We start from the raw sequence: 18,154 nt of genomic DNA on the forward strand, positions 1-18,154 counted from the left end.
TAGGCTGGGTTTCTGTACAGCACTTTGTGACATCTGCTGATGTAAAAAGGGCTTTACAAATACATTTGATTAATTGATTGAACCAAACCAAGACAAAAACACAAAGGATGGAACAGGGTCGAGGGGAAGCACTACAACAGTGTAAGTGGATCTAGAACTGTCAATCACTGTCAATCACATCAATCATCCAAATTCCATCTCCTGGTTTTTCTCATGTAACAAAACAACAACTCTTCAATACTAACTCTAACCCCCCTCTCAGGAACTTTAGTTTTGTTCTTTATTTTATCAAGTTAGAAATAATACTACAAACAAAAATGTATTTCATTTATTATTGTAAGCCCTCCCCAATAGTAAAGCTGGAATCAAACATTGTAGATAAAGAGCGACTTCGCAGCGGGACTTCTAAATGAAGTGTCAACTCCCTTCATCCAGGTCACGATTATAAGCAAATCAACATTCTCCAGCTTTCCCAAGTGATCTGTCTTAGATTACCTTCCTATTTTCATTGACCCCCTTGTGCATAGAGCACTGGCTCTATACACTCACTGGACTCTACCCACACATACTACACTGATACTCCAACACACACACACACACACACACACACGCATACTGACGCCACACACTCAGACACACTTTCACACTCTGCATACACTGCTGCTACTCTGTTTATTATCTATCCTGATTGCCTAGTCACTTTTACCCCTACCTACATATACATATTACCTCAATTACCTCGTACCCCTGCACATTGAGTCGGTACAGGTACTCCTTCTATATAGCCTCGTTATTTCATTGTGTTACTGTTTCCTTAATTATATATATTTTTTTCCTACTTTTTTTAACTACGTATTGTTGGGAAGGGGCTCGTAAGTAAGCACAGTAAAGCCTACACCTGTTGTATTCAGGCACATTTGACAAATACAATTTGATTTGAAATACACTTTATTCTATGACGTTCAGTCAACACAGAGCCACAGATGATCCACAACCAGGACCAACCCAAAACCCAGCACAGAGGTCCTCAGTGAATGTGGTCTGGACTCTGTGGAGGAGAGTCATTGTATCCGAGACGCTGTAGAAGGCCAGAGTCCCTGCCCTGCTGTCCAGATACACTCCTACTCTGGTGGAGCAGGGGACTGGGATATCAGTCCTATTCTTATTGTGCCAATAGGAACAACTCGAGTTACGACACACCAAACTCCAGGACTGATCATTGGAACCAAAACAACATTCCAATCCGCCTTTCCTGCTGATGCTTCTGTAGGTGATGGCTACCTCACATTCCCCCCTCCTATCCACCTCACAGTAGCAGGTTCCAGACAGATCCTCTTTACACAACACCTGGTAGTGGTCTGTGAATCTGTCTGGATGGTCAGAATAAGGCAGAGCCTTGTCACTCCATGACACTTCTCTATTGCACTCAGACATACACAGGTGTTGATACGCCGAGTTGGGATCCAACGTGAGATGGCAGTAGTCTAAGAAAGTGAAACAATTAAATGAAGGTGAAATATGCATTCGGGATAAGGTCTGTGTGTGTGTGTGTGTGAGACGGTATTACTTACTCTCCAAGAACTCCACTCTGGTCTTGGGCTCACGATGAAAATGTACTTCAGCGGCAGCCGTTACTATATAGGGTAGGGAGATATATTGATGAATGAATGTTTAATTAAGAAGCATTCAACACAAATATATACAAAATTAAACCAAGATGAAATACTCATTTATTGTGCGTGTGTATTACTCACATTGTGGTCTTGGGCTGAGGACACAGACTTCGGAGACAGCCATTACTATACAGGATAGGCAGACAAATGGATGTATTCATTTATAATCAAGAAGCATTTAACAGAAAGTGAACCAAATATTTTATCTTCACTATATCTGTAACACTTACCTTTTCCAGGTATCTGGACCATTTCCTCCTTCAATATATCCTCCAGTCGCTCCATCATTCCAGAGATGGAGCTCTTCACTTCCTCAAAGGAGAAGTGTTGGTTGGCAGTGATACAGGGTAAGAGCTCAGATCCAGGAGCCACACAAAGAGACTGGAAAGTCTACAGCGAGAGAGAGAGTGAGAGAGGAAGAATAGACAATAAGAAAATATGAAGAATTCTGGAGCTCATATGTTGTGTAGAAGTAAGGAATCCTGGGTCATGTTCGATGGGCACAAACGGGGAACATATTATGAAACAAAAATAAACATTCTTATTGAACAAGCTCAGATAGTTTCGTGCCTAGCTCTGAACACCACCCTGCCACTGTGGATAGAAAGACGTCACCTTGAGGAAATGAACGTTATCCTCTGTTTGTGCGAGCTGCTCCAGATCCTTGTCTCTCCTCTTCAGCTCAGCTATCTCCTGCTCCAGTCGCTCCAGGAGTCCTTCAGCCTGGCTTACTGACGCCCTCTGGTGGGCGCTGATCAGCTCCTTCACCTCACAGCGCCTTCTCTCAATGGAGCGGATCAGCTCAGCAAAGACCAGCTCACAGTACTCCACTGCTGCCTGTGTAGAAAGCTGTTACGAGAGAAGAAGAGAGAAGGAAGGGGGCCATTTTAACCAGCACATTCACTCTGCTCTCACCTAGACCCATAGAGATAGATAGAGCACTCCTCTTTGCATCTGTGTGATTATAGTGTCTGTGACAGCATGGGCAGGGCAATTGAGTCAGTCTCCATTTTGAAGTAGTACATTTTCTTCCTCACAATTGGCTAATCCCTCCTGATGACCCAGTTGGACATGACTCCAACAAAGTCACCAGGAGGGATCAGCCAATGAAGTTGGAAGTCCCACCCAGTTAACTACATTAAAATGATGGAAGCCCTCTAGGTCTGCCCACGCTAATTCGGCCTTTTGGCCACTAGAGGCCTTTATCATTCTCTATGCCTAGACCCCAGACAATCTGTCTGTTCCCTATAGTGTGTCCCAGTGGTATTAGGCTCCTCCCTGGTTGTAGTTCAGGAAAATAATAAATGTACATACTCTAAATGGTTAATAAATACTCACTGAAAGGGACATCACCGCCTGTCTTATGTCCTGCATCTCCTTCTCTCTCACACAGATTCTCAGCCCGACTTGCTGCCGTTTCTCTCTCAACTGCCCCTGTAGTGAATAACATTTTCAAATGATTACCAAAATGAAAACAGTTTTCATAATAGACCAAGTTATGTTTTTCAGTGGGGAAATAGTTATTGAACTACACTTGTCATATGGCAACAAAATTATTATGCTAAACACATCACTTAGACTAATTTAACTGATACATGAGTGCCTTCATGACAAAAAGGTTACGATAGTTCAGAGTTCATGCCTCTGCAGTGTATGTAAATGAGTGACCTTTGACTTTTGAGGATACGGTCTGGATGTTATCTGGCCCGTCCTGCTGTTTACTGTAATCTACTCCATCCTTTGTTTGTTTTAAAGTGATTTTGTTGTGCCAGCCTATTTTGTCTAACAGAGTTGGTTTTTGACTCTATCATCAGTCAATTTGAAAGCAGAATAGAGAATTTACAAATAAGAACCTAATTGTGGATTATGTGATACTGAACCCAGAGTGTGTATCACTGGAACAACTCAACTTTGGAGTTGGCTGGAATTTCCTGCTCTTCCAGTTTCTGGCAAAACAGTCAGCAATAACGAAGCTGATCTCTAAATATAATACATTATAGATGGCAGTATTATGTTGCAGATCCTTAGGCCTACCTGTTTCTCAGCCCTCTCTGCTGCTGCGGCTGAGTCATCACGATCATACTTTACATCTTCAGGTCCAGGGAAACAAGAGGCAGAGGGAGCCGTTTTGAAATCTGTCTTCAATTTCTCTACCAACTCAGCCAGCAGAATGTTTCTGTTCAGAGCAGGTCTTGGGGTGAAGGTCTGTCGGCACTGGGGGCAGCTGTGAATTCCCTTTTGGTCATCAAGACTCCAATATCCCTTGATACAGCCTTTACAGTAGCTGTGTCCACAGGGTATAGTCACTGGATCCTTCAGTAGATCCAGGCAGATCGAACAATTGATCGAGTCCATGTCCTCGACTATTCTGGTGCACGCACACCAACCAACTGAGTCCCAAGTGGTGAATGCTGAGGAGTCGAAGAGAAGGGCTATCACATGCGCTACTGTTACGTGAGAAGTGTTCACACTTCCTGTTTGGGTTGTTGTTTGGGTTGGGTTGGGTTGGGTCGTGGGTAATCTCGGAAAACCCAGATTTGTGTCCGCTATGACGGAACATTGAGGGCGTTCGATTCATCTTGTCCGGGCGCCCGTGTAGGCGTGTTTCGCTTCGGCTGAAAATGTATTGCATTCGTTTTGGAACCGGGTGCCCCGATCAAAGGCCAGGGCGAAATCGGCTCAAAACAAGTGACGTAGGCCAAATTGAGCACGTATAGTAGTTAACTAGGATTATGTGTTTACCCATGTAAAATTGATTGCTTTTGATAAAAAACGCGTTATGTGCATGCCATCCGAATGAAAAAATTTTAGAATTCTCTAACTAGTTATGGATAAGATTGTTATGTTTGTGGACGATGCCTTGTTGACAAAATGACCGAGTGGTGGAGATTACTATTCAATTCGAGAAGGGAGCGCCTCCCTCCCCGTTTCGCCCAATGACGTGACTGGTTTATGCCCGGTGCTCCGCGTTTCAGCATAATCGAATCTGCCCATTGGTAACATTGTGGCAGGCAACCCGTCTGTCTAGAGTAGTTCGTGAGTGTCTTTGCCGTTGTCATGTAGGTATAGCGCGAAGCACTGATTTGTCACTTACATCCACTCAATGACAATCATGGAAAACATGATAAGTAGTCTGGCTAAGAGCCAAAAATTGAAATGAGAAGCCATCTATGGGCCTAAATGGATCTGACGTTTGCCGGGATGACATACAAGCGCAGCCGATCAACGTTCCGGCGCGCAAAGAGATGCAGTTGAAAGGTGGGACTGGGAGGTGGCCGGGCGGACAAAGTGATGCGTTTTTGCTGTCAAGACTAGCACCACAAGATAACCATTCAACCTTCATGATTAAACCCTAATTATATTTTATTTTAAGCAAAGTACTAAAACAGTGTAGTAACAAAACGATTCAACACCTACCTAACCATGCAGTTCCCAAGTAATCTCGAGTGCAATGTGTAGGCTAACAAATATGTATATACATATATCAACTTCAGATTGATGAAATATTTAGTGGCTTTTATGCATTTTTATCAGCACTCTGTCACCCTCTAGTTTCTAGTGATTATTTGCATTACAGAGATATCACACCAGGGGTGCGTTCAGCAGGACTCAACATTTTGTTACATTCAGATAGAAATCTGCTATGTAGAACAAACATGCCCTTTGGCATGTAGAATAAGAAACCATGTCTATCTGCGATGTTCATGGCTCTGTTTTTGATTGATTGATTGATTGACCCCCCCCCAAAAATCCATGATTGTGGACATGTAGTAATTTAATATAGTTTACTAACCCCAACTATGTTAACATCAAAACGATATTTTACAACTTCAGTTATGATATTCATTAGACTAACATACAGTACATAATGTTATCCTTAACTTCTCTTCCACTTCTATGCTGATTCATTTTATTCCTCAATTTTTTACACTCAAAATCCTTCCTTCAAATGGAATTCAAGTCATTGCTGATCCTCCATCAGTTTTGTTTTTCATCATTGTTTTTCCCCATCGTAGACAACTTGGTCTGCTACCAAGAGCTTTCAGCAATTGTTGTTACTGGAACACACACACACACACACACACACACACTGGAAAAGTCAACACATAAAACAAGTATTTTATAAAGCAGTGAATTGAGTCATCCAAGTCCATACAGAAGAGAAACTACACTATTGCCTCAATCAGCACAATGCTTTGTGATCCTCTGCTTAGTCCCGGATTTAATGTACAGCCTTGGATGTCCTGCTATTGACGAAGTCTGCTTTCCTATAGCCAGCCTACCAAATGATGAGAGGAAAAGCAACACAGATGAATTAACAACTATTTTCACCACACCAAATGTTTCTTATCCTTTGAGGTTATACTGTATAGGGGCCTTACCTTCCTGTAGGCCCTGTGGAGCTCTGAGTGGCTCCACATGCTGTGTAGTAGGATGCAGGCTGCCTGGCCAGCCCTGGTGGGACCAAACCTAAAGGGACACAAGGTTACTGTCATTGGACATTAAAGGAACAGCATAAAGCAAGGAGAAGAGGTTTAACAGATTAAAATAAATTCCCTCCAATCCAACTCATAATGTTCAGGAATAACACAGTGCATTTTAAGGCCATCTGCAGTCTTTGCATAGCATCAACCAACAGTGCCACATCGACTGCGTATTCGGGCATCAGATTACCATGTACAGTATACCATGATGTGGTTAGTTGACATGTTAAATCCAGGCAAATTAGTCAGCCTGGAACGCAGCCATGGTCTTCAGAAGCTACCCACTGACCCGTTGTCATTTGCGCTGATGTTGATGATCTTGGGCAGCGCCCCGTGGTTGACGATGGCCCTGACATGCTGCGTCTCATCCTGGCTCAGGTTGATGAGTATGTGGCACAGGGACACAGTCACCTCTGTAGGCAGGTCTGTGCTCGTGTCCGAGTTGGGTAACATGACCACCAGCTGTGGCAACAACTGTTTGACTACAGAGAGAGTGGAACGCTTCGTGAGAGATTGATTTTCTACAGCGGCAGGTTTTTATGCTTCTTTGCTTTTACATACACTTACAAGTCCAAGGGAAAATACATTGTGGGACTTATGTAGGGCTAAAACATTGTAGTTGATGAGTCAATTCCCAGCTCACCAATGTGAGCGTGAAGCTCTCTGTAGCGTGAGATGTTACATAGCAGGGACACAGCAGTCTTCTTCACATCCATCCCTCCTTCCTGGAGCATCTTCATGGCCTGGAGTAGACCATTCTCCCGCTGTACTATGGTGTGGGCGATGGCCTGGGATACCTGCCCAAACAGAGCCATGAGCCCAACATCCAACTGACAGTCAATATAGTAATGCACAATATAGTAGTCACATCAATGTAATACTATACAGTCAAGTCATTACAATATAATAGACGTGTGACTGTATTGTAGTTATTCCAATCAAACCCATGGGCAAATCAATTCCATACTCCCAGAAGAGTACATAGCCCATAGAAATAGGATCAAAGATCTGTGATATAGCCATACCAGGCCGTTCCCAGCTGTGATGTTCTGTAGGGCTCCGATGGCAGCCTCCTGGGTGTAGGGACAGATGCTGCGGGCCATGATTGACAGGTACATGCGCACAGTGATGGCGCTCCACAGCCACTCTATCCCACAGGGACTACCCTTCTCCTCCAGCAGAGGGCGCTTTGGTTCAAGACGCTACAGGACCAAAACAACCAGAAAACAAAAAGCCCTTTAATTCAAAGTTAACTCCCAGATACCAGGTTTCACATTCAATTTCAATTAATGTGTATAAGGCTTTTAACAAATACATTTGTCAAAGAAAACCGGGCTTAAAGAGTTAGTTCAAAATGTATGCTTTACCACTTACCAAGGCAGCTTATCCATAACATAGGAATTGCTAATTTACTGTAGTGGTAATAACTTATTTGTAACCAGATAGAAACAGTGCATGTCAAGTACATAAGAGCAACAAAGATGATAACAGCCACGACATAGAGGTCATGGGAGCCTACCTGGATGATTTTGGCACTGCGGGTGCCGAAACAGCCGGGGGTCTTGGTCTTTGGAGCCAGGTTGAGTCGAGACTCATGGAGCTCGCTGGCGTACTTCTGTGGAAGCTCCACCTGGTAGGAGAGGTTGTGCAGGATGCACACACAGTTCTCTGTGGACTGTGGGAGGAAAGAAGTGGTTCTGTTCAGGGGACTATGATTTTAAGATCAAACATTCTGCAGATGTCTTTTGCAAAAAAAAATATTGGAGAACAGAGCTGGTTCATGATGTTCTCAATATTTAACAATAAAAGGAGAGATGAATAAGTTGTTCTAGAGACATAAATTAATAAAATATAGGCAAAAACAGTGTTATTTAATTTCCCTGTGTCAATATTTATTCCACCTACAAATGTTTAGTAATGCTTGTACAAAAATAAACAAGTGAACACTTTGCACAAAAGCTTAGTAAATGTTACTTTAGTCATTCACATGCAGTACCTTGTCATCAGGCTTGTAGTCAGCTATGGTCCCGCGGATGTAGTATACCAGTGAGTCAATAAGGTTCTCACACTGCCGCATGGCTTTTCTCCCTTCTGGACCAGCCGAGCTTATGTTTCTGACAACAACAATGACAGGTTGTCATTATCGCCACTAGGCAACAACAAAAGCATTTTTTACATTCCAGACATTGGCCAAACTGGCTAAATATCTATCCTAGCTGTTGGCCGGATGAGCCAAATGTTTATGTAGCAGAGAGATATTTGGTGTACTTTAACAAGGTTTTCTGTTGTCTGCAGATAAAGCCATTAGAATAGGTCATTGTAATAAAATGTCTCTGTGTTGAGAGATAGCAACATGTATTCCAAGCACAAAGGAAACATAAGAAAAAGAGTAACATGAGTTCATCTTTCACTTTAATTTCAACCACTTGTCAATGAGTCAACTGGTCCACTTCCTTTTAGATGAAGTCAGCACGTTGAGAAAGAAACATGACAGTTGCTTCAATCCATGTGACCAAATGGTCATTATTTATTCCTTAAATATTCTGCAGCCTTTTTGTTAACGTCAAGCCAAATACAGTAACATTAGTGATGACCCAAGGTTATGGCTGTGAGTTGGTGTGTTATGTGTTTTCGTTTTAAATCAGGCCAAAGACTGAGGAATTCCTCAGCGTTACACAAGTCAATGGTTGCCAGGGCTTGATAGCACCAGCCAATATGGATTCAGAGGTTTCAATTCTACTAGAGCCACTAAGAGGGAGAGGGCTCCATTAATAATTTAGTCCCGGACTGTTTTCAGTTGTATCGGTTGCTAGGCAAAAGCAAAACACTCCTTGTTAAACCATGTTGTTTTTGTCAGGTGGTATATCTGTGCCAAACCAAATCAATGGATATTGTTTCCAGCGCATTGCTGCTCCATCGAGGTGATGCTGCCGAGGCAGAAGTCATCATGCCCGTTTTGCCAGGTAGAAAGGAGTAACAGTAGCATAAGCTCGGCTGGCCTTTGAGGAACCTCACAGTTCTCACTCATGGCGAGGAGGCTGTCAGAGATAAATATAATATGCTTGACAAAGCCTTGTGAGATGTAACACTGTGGTGAGAGATGGATTGCACATGAACCGCCTGGGACACCGTATAATAATCAGTGCCTTCAGAGAGTATTCACACCCCTTGACTCTTTCCAAATTTTGTTGAGTTAGACTAAATTTAAAATGAATTCAATTGAGATTGTGTCACTGACCTACAGACAATAACCTGTAATGTTAAAGTGGAATTCTGTTTTTAGCAATGTTTATAAATGAATTCAAAATGAAAGGCTGAAATGTCAATAAGTATAAGAGTCAATAAGTATTCAACCCTTTTACGGCAAGCCTAAATAAGTTCAAGAGTACAAATGTGCTTAAGTCACATAATAAAGTAGCATGGACTCACTGTGTGCAATAATATTGTTTAGCGTGGTTTTTGAATGACTACACCTTCTCTGTACCCCACACATACAATTATCTGTGTGGTCCCGCAGTTGAACAGAGAATTTCAAAGATTGAACGAAAAAGTCCAGGAAGGTTGTTTTTTGTTGCCAATGCCTCGCGAAGAGCACCTATTGGTAGATGGGTAAAAAATACATTGAATATCACTTGGAGCATGTTGAAGTTATTAATTACACTTTGGATGGTGTATCAATACACCTAGTCACTACAAAGATACAGACACTGTTCCTAACTCAGTTCCCAGAGACGAAGGAAACCGCTCAGGGAACTAAAGTAAAACTGCAAAAAATGTGGCAAAGAAATGAACTTTTTGTCCTGAATACAAAGAGTTATGTCATTGGCAAGAATTAGGTTTTTTTTAGGAAAAAAATTAATGAAATAGAGCTAAGCAAAATCCTAGAGGGAAAACTTGGTTCAGTCAGCTTTCCAACAGACTGAATAAACTAAGTTTGAGCCTATTCCTGGAAACATTGAACCACTGTAGTTTACATCAATTATAATTTCTAAAGTGGAAGTTGGAAAAGTTATATTTGAGTGTTTCAGTGAATGGTTAGTGAGGGAGGCCCTGCTCTCTCGCTTCCCCAGTTGTTTAGTTAATTTTCATTCCAATCTCCTTTGCATTAGCATAGCCTCTCCTGTAGCCTGTCAACTATGTGTCTGTCTATCCCTGTTCTCTCCTCTCTGCACAGGCCACACAAACGCTTCACACCGCGTGGCCGCTGCCACTCTAACCTGGTGGTCCCAGCACGCACGACCCACGTGGAGTTCCAGGTCTCCGGCAGCCTCTGGAACTGCCGGTCTGCGGCCAACAAGGCAGAGTTCATCTCAGCCTATGCTACCCTCCAGTCCCTCGACTTCTTGGCGCTGACGGAAACATGGATTACCACAGAAAACACTGCTACTCCTACTGCTCTCTCCTCGTCTGACCACGTGTTCTCGCATACCCCGAGAGCATCTGGTCAGCGGGGTGGTGGCACTGGAATCCTCATCTCTCCCAAGTGGACATTCTCTCTTTCTCCCCTGACTATCTCCTCCTTTGAATTCCATGCTGTCACAGTCACTAGCCCATTCAAGCTTAACATCCTTAACATTTATCGCCCTCCAGGTTCCCTTGGAGAGTTCATCAATGAGCTTGACGCCTTGATAAGTTCCTTTCCTGAGGATGGCTCACCCCTCACAGTTCTGGGTGACTTTAACCTCCCTACGTCTACCTTTGACTCATTTCTCTCTGCCTCCTTCTTTCCACTCCTCTCCTCTTTTGACCTCACCCTCTTACCGTCCCCCCTACTCACAAGGCAGGCAATACACTTGACCTCATCTTTACTAGATGCTGTTCTTCTACTAATCTCACTGAAACTCCCCTCCAAGTCTCCGACCACTACCTTGTATCCTTTTCCCTCTCCTCCGACATTACTCAGATGGTCTCTCTCATCTCCTGATTCTGCCTCCTCAACCCTCCTCTCCTCCCTTTCTGCATCCTTTGACTCTCTATGTCCCCTATCCTCCCGGCCGGCTCAGTCCTCCCCTCCTGCTCCGTGGCTTGACGACTCATTGCGAGCTCACAGAACAGGGCTCCGGGCAGCCGAGCGGAAACGGAGGAAAACTAGCCTCCCTGTGGTCTTGGCATCATTTCACTCCCTTCTCTCTACATTTTCTTCCTCTGTTTCTGTTGCTAAAGCCACTTTCTACCACTCTAAATTCCAAGCATCTGCCTCTAACCCTAGGAAGCTCTTTGCCACCTTCTCCTCCCTCCTGAATCCTCCTCCCCCTCCCCCCTCTCTGCGGATGACTTCGTCAACCATTTTGTAAAGAAGGTTGACGACATCCGATCCTCGTTTGTTAAGTCAAACGACACCGCTGGTCCTGCTCACATTGCCCTACCCTATGCTTTGACCTCTTTCTCCCCTCTCTCTCCAGATGAAATCTTGCGACTTGTGACGGCCGGCCGCCCAAAAACCTGCCCGCTTGATCCTATCCCCTCCTCTCTTCTCCAGACCATTTCCGGAGACCTACCTCCTTACCTCACCCCGCTCATCAACTCATCCTTGACCGCTGGCTACGTCCCTTCCGTCTTCAAGAGAGCGAGAGTTGCACCCCTTCTCAAAAAAACCTACACTCGATCCCTCCGATGTCAACAACTACAGACCAGTATCCCTTCTTTCTTTTCTCTCAAACTCTCGAGCGTGCCGTCCTTGGCCAGCTCTCTTGCTATCTCTCTCAGAATGACCTTCTTGATCCAAATCAGTCAGGTTTCAAGACTGGTCATTCAACTGAGACTGCTCTTCTCTGTGTCACGGAGGCTCTCCGCACTGCTAAAGCTAACTCTCTCTCCTCTCATCCTTCTAGACCTATCTGCTGCCTTTGATACTGTGAACCATCAGATCCTCTCCACCCTCTCCGAGTTGGGCATCTCCGGCGCGGCTCACTCTTGGATTGCGTCCTACCTGACAGGTCGCTCCTACCAGGTGGCGTGGCGAGAATCCGTCTCCGCACCACGTGCTCTCACCACTGGTGTCCCCCAGGGCTCAGTTCTAGGCCCTCTCCTATTCTCGCTATACACCAAGTCACTTGGCTCTGTCATGTCCTCTCCTATCATTGCGACGCAGACGACACACAATTCATCTTCTCCTTTCCCCCTTCTGATAACCAGGTGGCGAATCGCATCTCTGCATGTCTGGCAGACATATCAGTGTGGATGACGGATCACCACCTCAAGCTGAACCTCGGCAAGACGGAGCTGCTCTTCCTCCCGGGGAAGGACTGTTCTATGATTTCGCCATCACGGTTGACAACTCCATTGTGTCCTCCTCCCAGAGTGCTAAGAGCCTTGGCGTGACCCTGGACAACACCCTGTCGTTCTCCGCTAACATCAAGGCAGTGACCCGATCCTGTAGGTTCATGCTCTACAACATTCGCAGAGTACGACCCTGCCTTACACAGGAAGCGGCGCAGGTCCTAATCCAGGCACTTGTCATCTCCCGTCTGGATTACTGCAACTCGCTGTTGGCGGGGCTCCCTGCCTGTGCCATTAAACCCCTACAACTCATCCAGAACGCCGCAGCCCGTCTGGTGTTCAACCTTCCCAAGTTCTCTCACGTCACCCCGCTCCTCCGCACACTCCACTGGCTTCCAGTTGAAGCTCGCATCTGCTACAAGACCATGGTGCTTGCCTACGGAGCTGTGAGGGGAACGGCACCTCCGTACCTTCAGGCTCTGATCAGTCCCTACACCCAAACAAGGGCACTGCGTTCATCCACCTCTGGCCTGCTGGCCCCCCTACCTCTGTGGAAGCACAGTTCCCGCTCAGCCCAGTCAAAACTGTTCGCTGCTCTGGCACCCCAATGGTGGAACAAGCGACGCCAGGACAGCCAGGACAGCGGAGTCAATCACCACCTTCCGGAGACACCTGAAACCCCACCTCTAAGGAATACCTGGGATAGGATAAAGTAATCCTTCTAACCCCCCCCCCCAAAAAAAAAATATAGATGTACTATTGTAAAGTGGTTGTTCCACTGGATATCATAAGGTGAACGCACCAGTTTGTAAGTCGCTCTGGATAAGAGCGTCTGCTAAATGACGTAAATGTAAATGAGACAAATTCCCCTTTAAGCAGGACAATTACCTAAAACACAAGGCCAAATATACACTGGAGTTGCTTACAAAACAATATTAAATGTTCTTGAGTGGCCTAGTTACAGTTTTGACTTAAAATCGTCTTGAAAATCTAAGGCGAGACTAAATGATTGCTAGACAGCCATCTTCAACAACCAACTTGACAGAGCTTGAATAATTTTTTTCATTAATAGGTAGGCAAATATTGTACAATGCAGGTGTGCAAAGCTCTTAAGAGACTTACAGACAAAGACTCACAGCCAAAGGTGATTCTAGCATGTATTGACTCAGGGGGTTGAATACTTATCTAATCAAGATATATTAGTGTTTTATAGTGCAATATTATATATTTTTTTAATCTTCCACTTTGAAAGAGTATTGTGTAGATTGTTGAATAAAAAAATAAGACATCCATTTTAATCTCACTTTCTAACACAATGTGGAAAAAGTCAAGGGGTGTGAATACCTTCTGAAGGCACTGTATACCATTTAGCAGAAGCTTTTAACCATAGCGACTTACAGTCCTGCATGTATACATTTTACATAAGGATGGACCCGGGAATCGAACCTACTGTCCTGGCTTGGAAAAAACTCCAGCTCTACCAACTAAGCTACAGAGGACCATCAATCAAGAAATTATTTCATGATCATTCCAAACAACTACTATACCACTTTCTGCATCCCACTGCCGAGTGTCTATCCCAGGCTTCCCTGAGATGGATCCCTAGAAATACTTGACCACAGATACTACATAAGTCAGTGCCAAACACACAAATGGCCAATAAACGCCTTTGTCCAGACCAGACGACCTACCGGAGGCAGCCAGTGGCGTTGTAAAAGGTGTCTGGGTCAGCCAGCATGCTGTCTTTGGGGTTCTCCCCCTCAGACAGGCCTGAGCAGGGCACCAGCACAGAAGTGGTCAGGATCTCCAGGGCCTCTTTGGAGAGATGCTCCTTCAGCAGGTCATGGGAGGATAAGTTCCACAACAGCCCTGTGGAATATGTTTCATTCTTAGGTTACACCTGTGTCATTACCTTTTTACCATGTAAGTTCATATCAATCACATATTCACAAAGTGTCTCAGATCAGCACTCAGATTTGGAGTGCTGATCTAGGATCAGCCCCCCCATTCATTGTGATTTAAAAGGCTAAACTGATCCTAGATCAGCTCTCCTGCTCCAAGGCACTTTGTGAATACGTGCACTGGTAATTGATAAAGTTCTACGACGATTTCTTTCAGATCTACACGAGCAGGTGCTCAAACTAACCAGTGATCTGCCGCCGGGTCGCTATGTTGCGACTTCTCCTGAGCAGACGCAGTACAGGGGCCACGCCCTCGTTGTCCTTCACCTCCATCTTGTTCTCGCTGCTCTCGAAGACGATGTTTCGGAGCGCCCCTGTCGCTATGCGCTCCAGCTCCTCGCTGTCGCTCTGCAGCAGTTTGATCAGCTTGGGTATACCGTGGAGGTAGAACACCTGGGGACAGACAGGCAGAGATCTTCATCTACCTTTGTTTCCTATGAAGAGTGAGCTCAACATGAATTAAATCTCAACATAAATTAAAGGGAAAATACCCCTTCCAATCCAATTAGTTGAAAATGGCACATACTGTATAGTCAACATCAGCTGTATTGTAGGCCTACAGCCTGGAAGCCTTTAACCTTAATTGAGCGGCCAAGTCAACAGTAGTAGAGATGGGCCCCAGCTCACCATCTTCTTAGCATCAGCGCTGTTGAAACATTGGTTTTGAATAAAGCTGGCAGCAGTGATCTGTATCTCCTCATTGTCTTGGCCCAGCAGGTTCACTGCCCGCTCCAATGTCAGCTCAGGCACCTTGTTCTCCGGCTTCCTGTGTATGGGAGAGAGCAATGAAGAGGAACTTTCTGTCAATGATAAACACACACACACACTTTATCAATCCCAAAGACTGATTCATCCAATTTCTCACCCTCAGAACACACTCTCCATTGTATTCATTTATATACACCTACAACTAAATCTGTAAATCATTGACCTGAAACGACAGATAAGCAACTGAACCACCGCTAATTCTCTGGAAGACTCTTCTACAATAGCTTTAGTGCCAGTCTAGACAAGCCACCGAAGTCTGGAACAAACAGGACCCTGAACGGCCATAAAACTGCTAAATAGCTAGATACATAGTTAACCAAATAGCTACCTAGACTGCATTGACCCTTTTTGCTGCTGTTTATCATCTATCCTAGTCACTGTATAACTAGGAATAAAGTATGTACATATCTACCTCAATTACCTCGTACCGCTGCAAATCAATTCGGTACTGGTACCTCATGTATATAGCCAAGTTATCCTTGCTCATTGTGCATTTATTATTACTTGTTATTACTTTCTATTATTTCTCTATTTTCTTTCTCTCTGCATTGTTGGGAAGGGCCCGTAAGTAAGCATTTCACTGTTAGTCTGCACCTGTTGTTTACAAAGCATGTGACAAATAACATTAGATTTGAGTTGTTGAAAACTAAATTAATTGCCAGATGTAATCAACTACAGGTTTGTGTAGAACACATAAGCCGTCTTACAGTGCAGTGACTTCATTCATGTATTTCTGCTGGATCTCTGGCTCCACTGCCTCCCTCTTCTGGGCCATGTCCACCTCCATGCTGACCAGCGAGGCCGGGTACGAGCGAGGCCATTTGGCTCCCACATGCTCCTGGCTCTCCCTCCCCACCTGGCCAAGCCAGGCCAGGCCCTCTGCTCTCTGGGTAGCATTGAATGATCCGTAGCCTGTTTGTCTCCTCGCCCCCCTTTGAACCTCCATCAGGTAGGGGCTGTTGTCGGTGCGAATAGCAGGGCTGCTGCACAGGAATGAGTGGTCTGCAGAGAGGGGCTGAGGACCTCGAGTCTGTCTGAGGGACTGGCCCCAGTGGTAGTTGCCACCGTTAGCCATGGCTTGCGTCCTTGTGCTACGGGCCACTTCCGAATGTGCATAACGTCGCCTCAAGTCTGTCCCGTACGACCGCTCCACTGAAGTAGCCATCATGGGCGGCTGGCTAGGGCCGGGGAGGGTGTAGGTTCCGAAACGGAGTGTCCCGTAAGCCAGATGGGAGCGCGGTAACTCAGGGCTGGTGACTGGGGTCAAATCCACCCTCTTAGATGGACTTCTTATATTCTCCTTCAAAGACGACAGGCTGCTGAAGTCCCTGCCTCCGATCTGGCCCAAAGGTGAGTGTCTCTACATGGAAAGGTGAAAAGCAGTGGTTGCCCCATGTCAGAAGGCTTACAACTGAATCAACCATAAAGAGATTTCTGGTAATAATGCTAAAACATCTGTGTAAAGTTGTTGCATATAATTGGACACAGTTCTGATGACTCAAAGCAACAAAAGGTTTAGGGAAAAAGATCATACATAATGCTCTCTCTGATGTCTGAATAACCACTGTTTGTATTGTTACATCATCCTGTATTGTGTGTTTTAAAGCCACACTTTAGGTTTCCTTTAGTAATCAAAGGTATTATTCAATAAAACGCAGTTCAATTCAATTGTCTATGTGAGATGATAGAATTTCAACGTTTGGTAGAACAGACAAAGGGGCGATAAATATGTCAAGTGTGCCAGGAGGAAAGGCTTTATATGTCACATTTTTGAGATAGTGTTAGATACCCATCTCTGCCCTATGGGCTTGGGGCTTACAATAGCTGCACATCCCTGAGACTATCCAATTTGTTTTTATTCAAACCATATGGGCAGTACATTCAAAACCAACGCAGCCCTCAGCTTATTTTAGGGGCAATAGATACTCTCATTTTCCTGCTGTTTCTCGTGAAGTTCACCTCGGTGACCCACTAAATAGGGAATTCAAGTAAAAAATAAACACTTCAGGTAACCTCCAGACACATTGCACTTGACTGCCATGGAGGGTGAAGCCCCTTGCTCCTGAGTTGAATCACGTAGCTGTTAATTCTAACATTCAGGCTCTCTGATGAACTAAAGCACCCGTGACTGTGGATAGTGGGTTGTGTATTATAGGACAGGCCTTACCTTCATGTCAGACAAGGTTCCATCTCTGGAACCGGTGATAACTGATGGCTTTCTGGATAGATGATGACTACCTGAAAGATAAACCACATGTGTTCTGAAGGATCATGCCATCGGCACCAATTCCCTAATTACCATCTGGACTCACACCCTCTCCTATTGGAAAGGTAAATGGGAGGACCACAAATACAGTAGGCTAGAGGAGATTGAATATAATAGTTTGCTGACATGATTGCAAACATCATGACAAATACAATGTCACTAAGAATCCCCCCCATCTTCAAATTCAAATTCCCTTGGCGATTTCAATAGGCTAATCTTACAGACCTTGTTTATTCGTACAGACTCAATGAAAAACACATTTTAAACTACTATTTTACCATTGAACGTTGTCTTTTTGCCCTTACGAGCAAGTGTGAGCTGCACTTGTTGCTGAACACGAAAACTCCGGTCGCTTGAATGAGCCTTTGTATTATCCTTTGGTGGTAATGCCAAACTCGTGTCATCTGCGTCAAGTGTGAATGAGTCGAGTGTAGGTAAAACTGACTTATTCAATTGCGGCGCTTCCATGACTCCGTAGTTCTCCAAACGTGTAATTCCATAAAAGAGCCCGCAGATTCATCAAAAGTGTCACTATCGTCCTTTCCCGACCCGTTCATATACAGTGACTCGGTGTGAGTCTGTTCCACTGCAAGTGAGACAGTTGAGTTCATTGTCACTGGGGTGTGGTCTGTATAGTCGACACCTGTAATATCATTTTACAAACAAGGAAGCGAGGACACGCTGGGAAGAATGCCAAAATATTCTCGTTGATAGGCTACAAGGCCAATTCTCTAGGAAATAGCAACCCTTGTAGATCTGGGATGGGCAACTGGCGCCCTTCCC

At 44.7% G+C, this 18,154-nt stretch overlaps 2 protein-coding genes across 2 annotated transcripts; both read right to left on the reverse strand.

Annotated features, from left to right (window-relative positions):
* Window positions 1-930: 930 nt before the first annotated feature.
* Window positions 931-4,371, reverse strand: LOC106576401 (E3 ubiquitin/ISG15 ligase TRIM25). The gene is made up of 7 exons (XM_014153542.2): window positions 3,708-4,371; window positions 3,012-3,107; window positions 2,289-2,522; window positions 1,904-2,063; window positions 1,755-1,799; window positions 1,572-1,634; window positions 931-1,484 (listed from the first exon to the last, which is right to left on the reverse strand). Exons 1-7 carry the CDS (start codon window positions 4,026-4,028, stop codon window positions 967-969), a joined length of 1,437 nt encoding a protein of 478 aa, XP_014009017.2. The 5' UTR covers window positions 4,029-4,371; the 3' UTR covers window positions 931-966.
* Window positions 4,372-5,018: 647 nt separating this feature from the next.
* On the reverse strand, window positions 5,019-18,139 carry LOC106576400 (plakophilin-2). Its single transcript, XM_014153541.2, has 13 exons — window positions 17,650-18,139; window positions 17,273-17,343; window positions 15,813-16,465; window positions 14,965-15,103; window positions 14,523-14,730; window positions 14,068-14,245; window positions 8,154-8,271; window positions 7,677-7,832; window positions 7,183-7,359; window positions 6,801-6,954; window positions 6,447-6,639; window positions 6,056-6,143; window positions 5,019-5,952 (listed from the first exon to the last, which is right to left on the reverse strand). The coding sequence occupies exons 1-13, from the start codon at window positions 17,837-17,839 to the stop codon at window positions 5,896-5,898; spliced, it is 2,382 nt and encodes a 793-aa protein (XP_014009016.2). The 5' UTR covers window positions 17,840-18,139; the 3' UTR covers window positions 5,019-5,895.
* Window positions 18,140-18,154: the final 15 nt, after the last annotated feature.

Source organism: Salmo salar, chromosome ssa17 (assembly GCF_905237065.1).
Source record: "Salmo salar chromosome ssa17, Ssal_v3.1, whole genome shotgun sequence".
Taxonomy (NCBI): domain Eukaryota; kingdom Metazoa; phylum Chordata; class Actinopteri; order Salmoniformes; family Salmonidae; genus Salmo; species Salmo salar.

What these genes read in the sequence shown, in the direction of transcription:
- LOC106576401 (XM_014153542.2), bottom strand. Translation starts at nt 4,028, where the DNA reads ATGGACTCGATCAATTGTTCGATCTGCCTGGATCTACTGAAGGATCCA. An exon ending in AGGCGGTGATGTCCCTTTCA is followed by an intron (nt 2,523 to 3,011) that starts GTGAGTATTTAT and finishes CTCTCGTAACAG; the next exon opens with CTTTCTACACAGGCAGCAGT. An exon ending in GGTCCAGATACCTGGAAAAG is followed by an intron (nt 1,800 to 1,903) that starts GTAAGTGTTACA and finishes TATCCTGTATAG; the next exon opens with TAATGGCTGTCTCCGAAGTC.
- LOC106576400 (XM_014153541.2), bottom strand. Translation starts at nt 17,839, where the DNA reads ATGGAAGCGCCGCAATTGAATAAGTCAGTTTTACCTACACTCGACTCA. An exon ending in GCGCTGATGCTAAGAAGATG is followed by an intron (nt 14,731 to 14,964) that starts GTGAGCTGGGGC and finishes GTCTGTCCCCAG; the next exon opens with GTGTTCTACCTCCACGGTAT. An exon ending in GCAGTGCCAAAATCATCCAG is followed by an intron (nt 7,360 to 7,676) that starts GTAGGCTCCCAT and finishes TTGGTCCTGTAG; the next exon opens with CGTCTTGAACCAAAGCGCCC.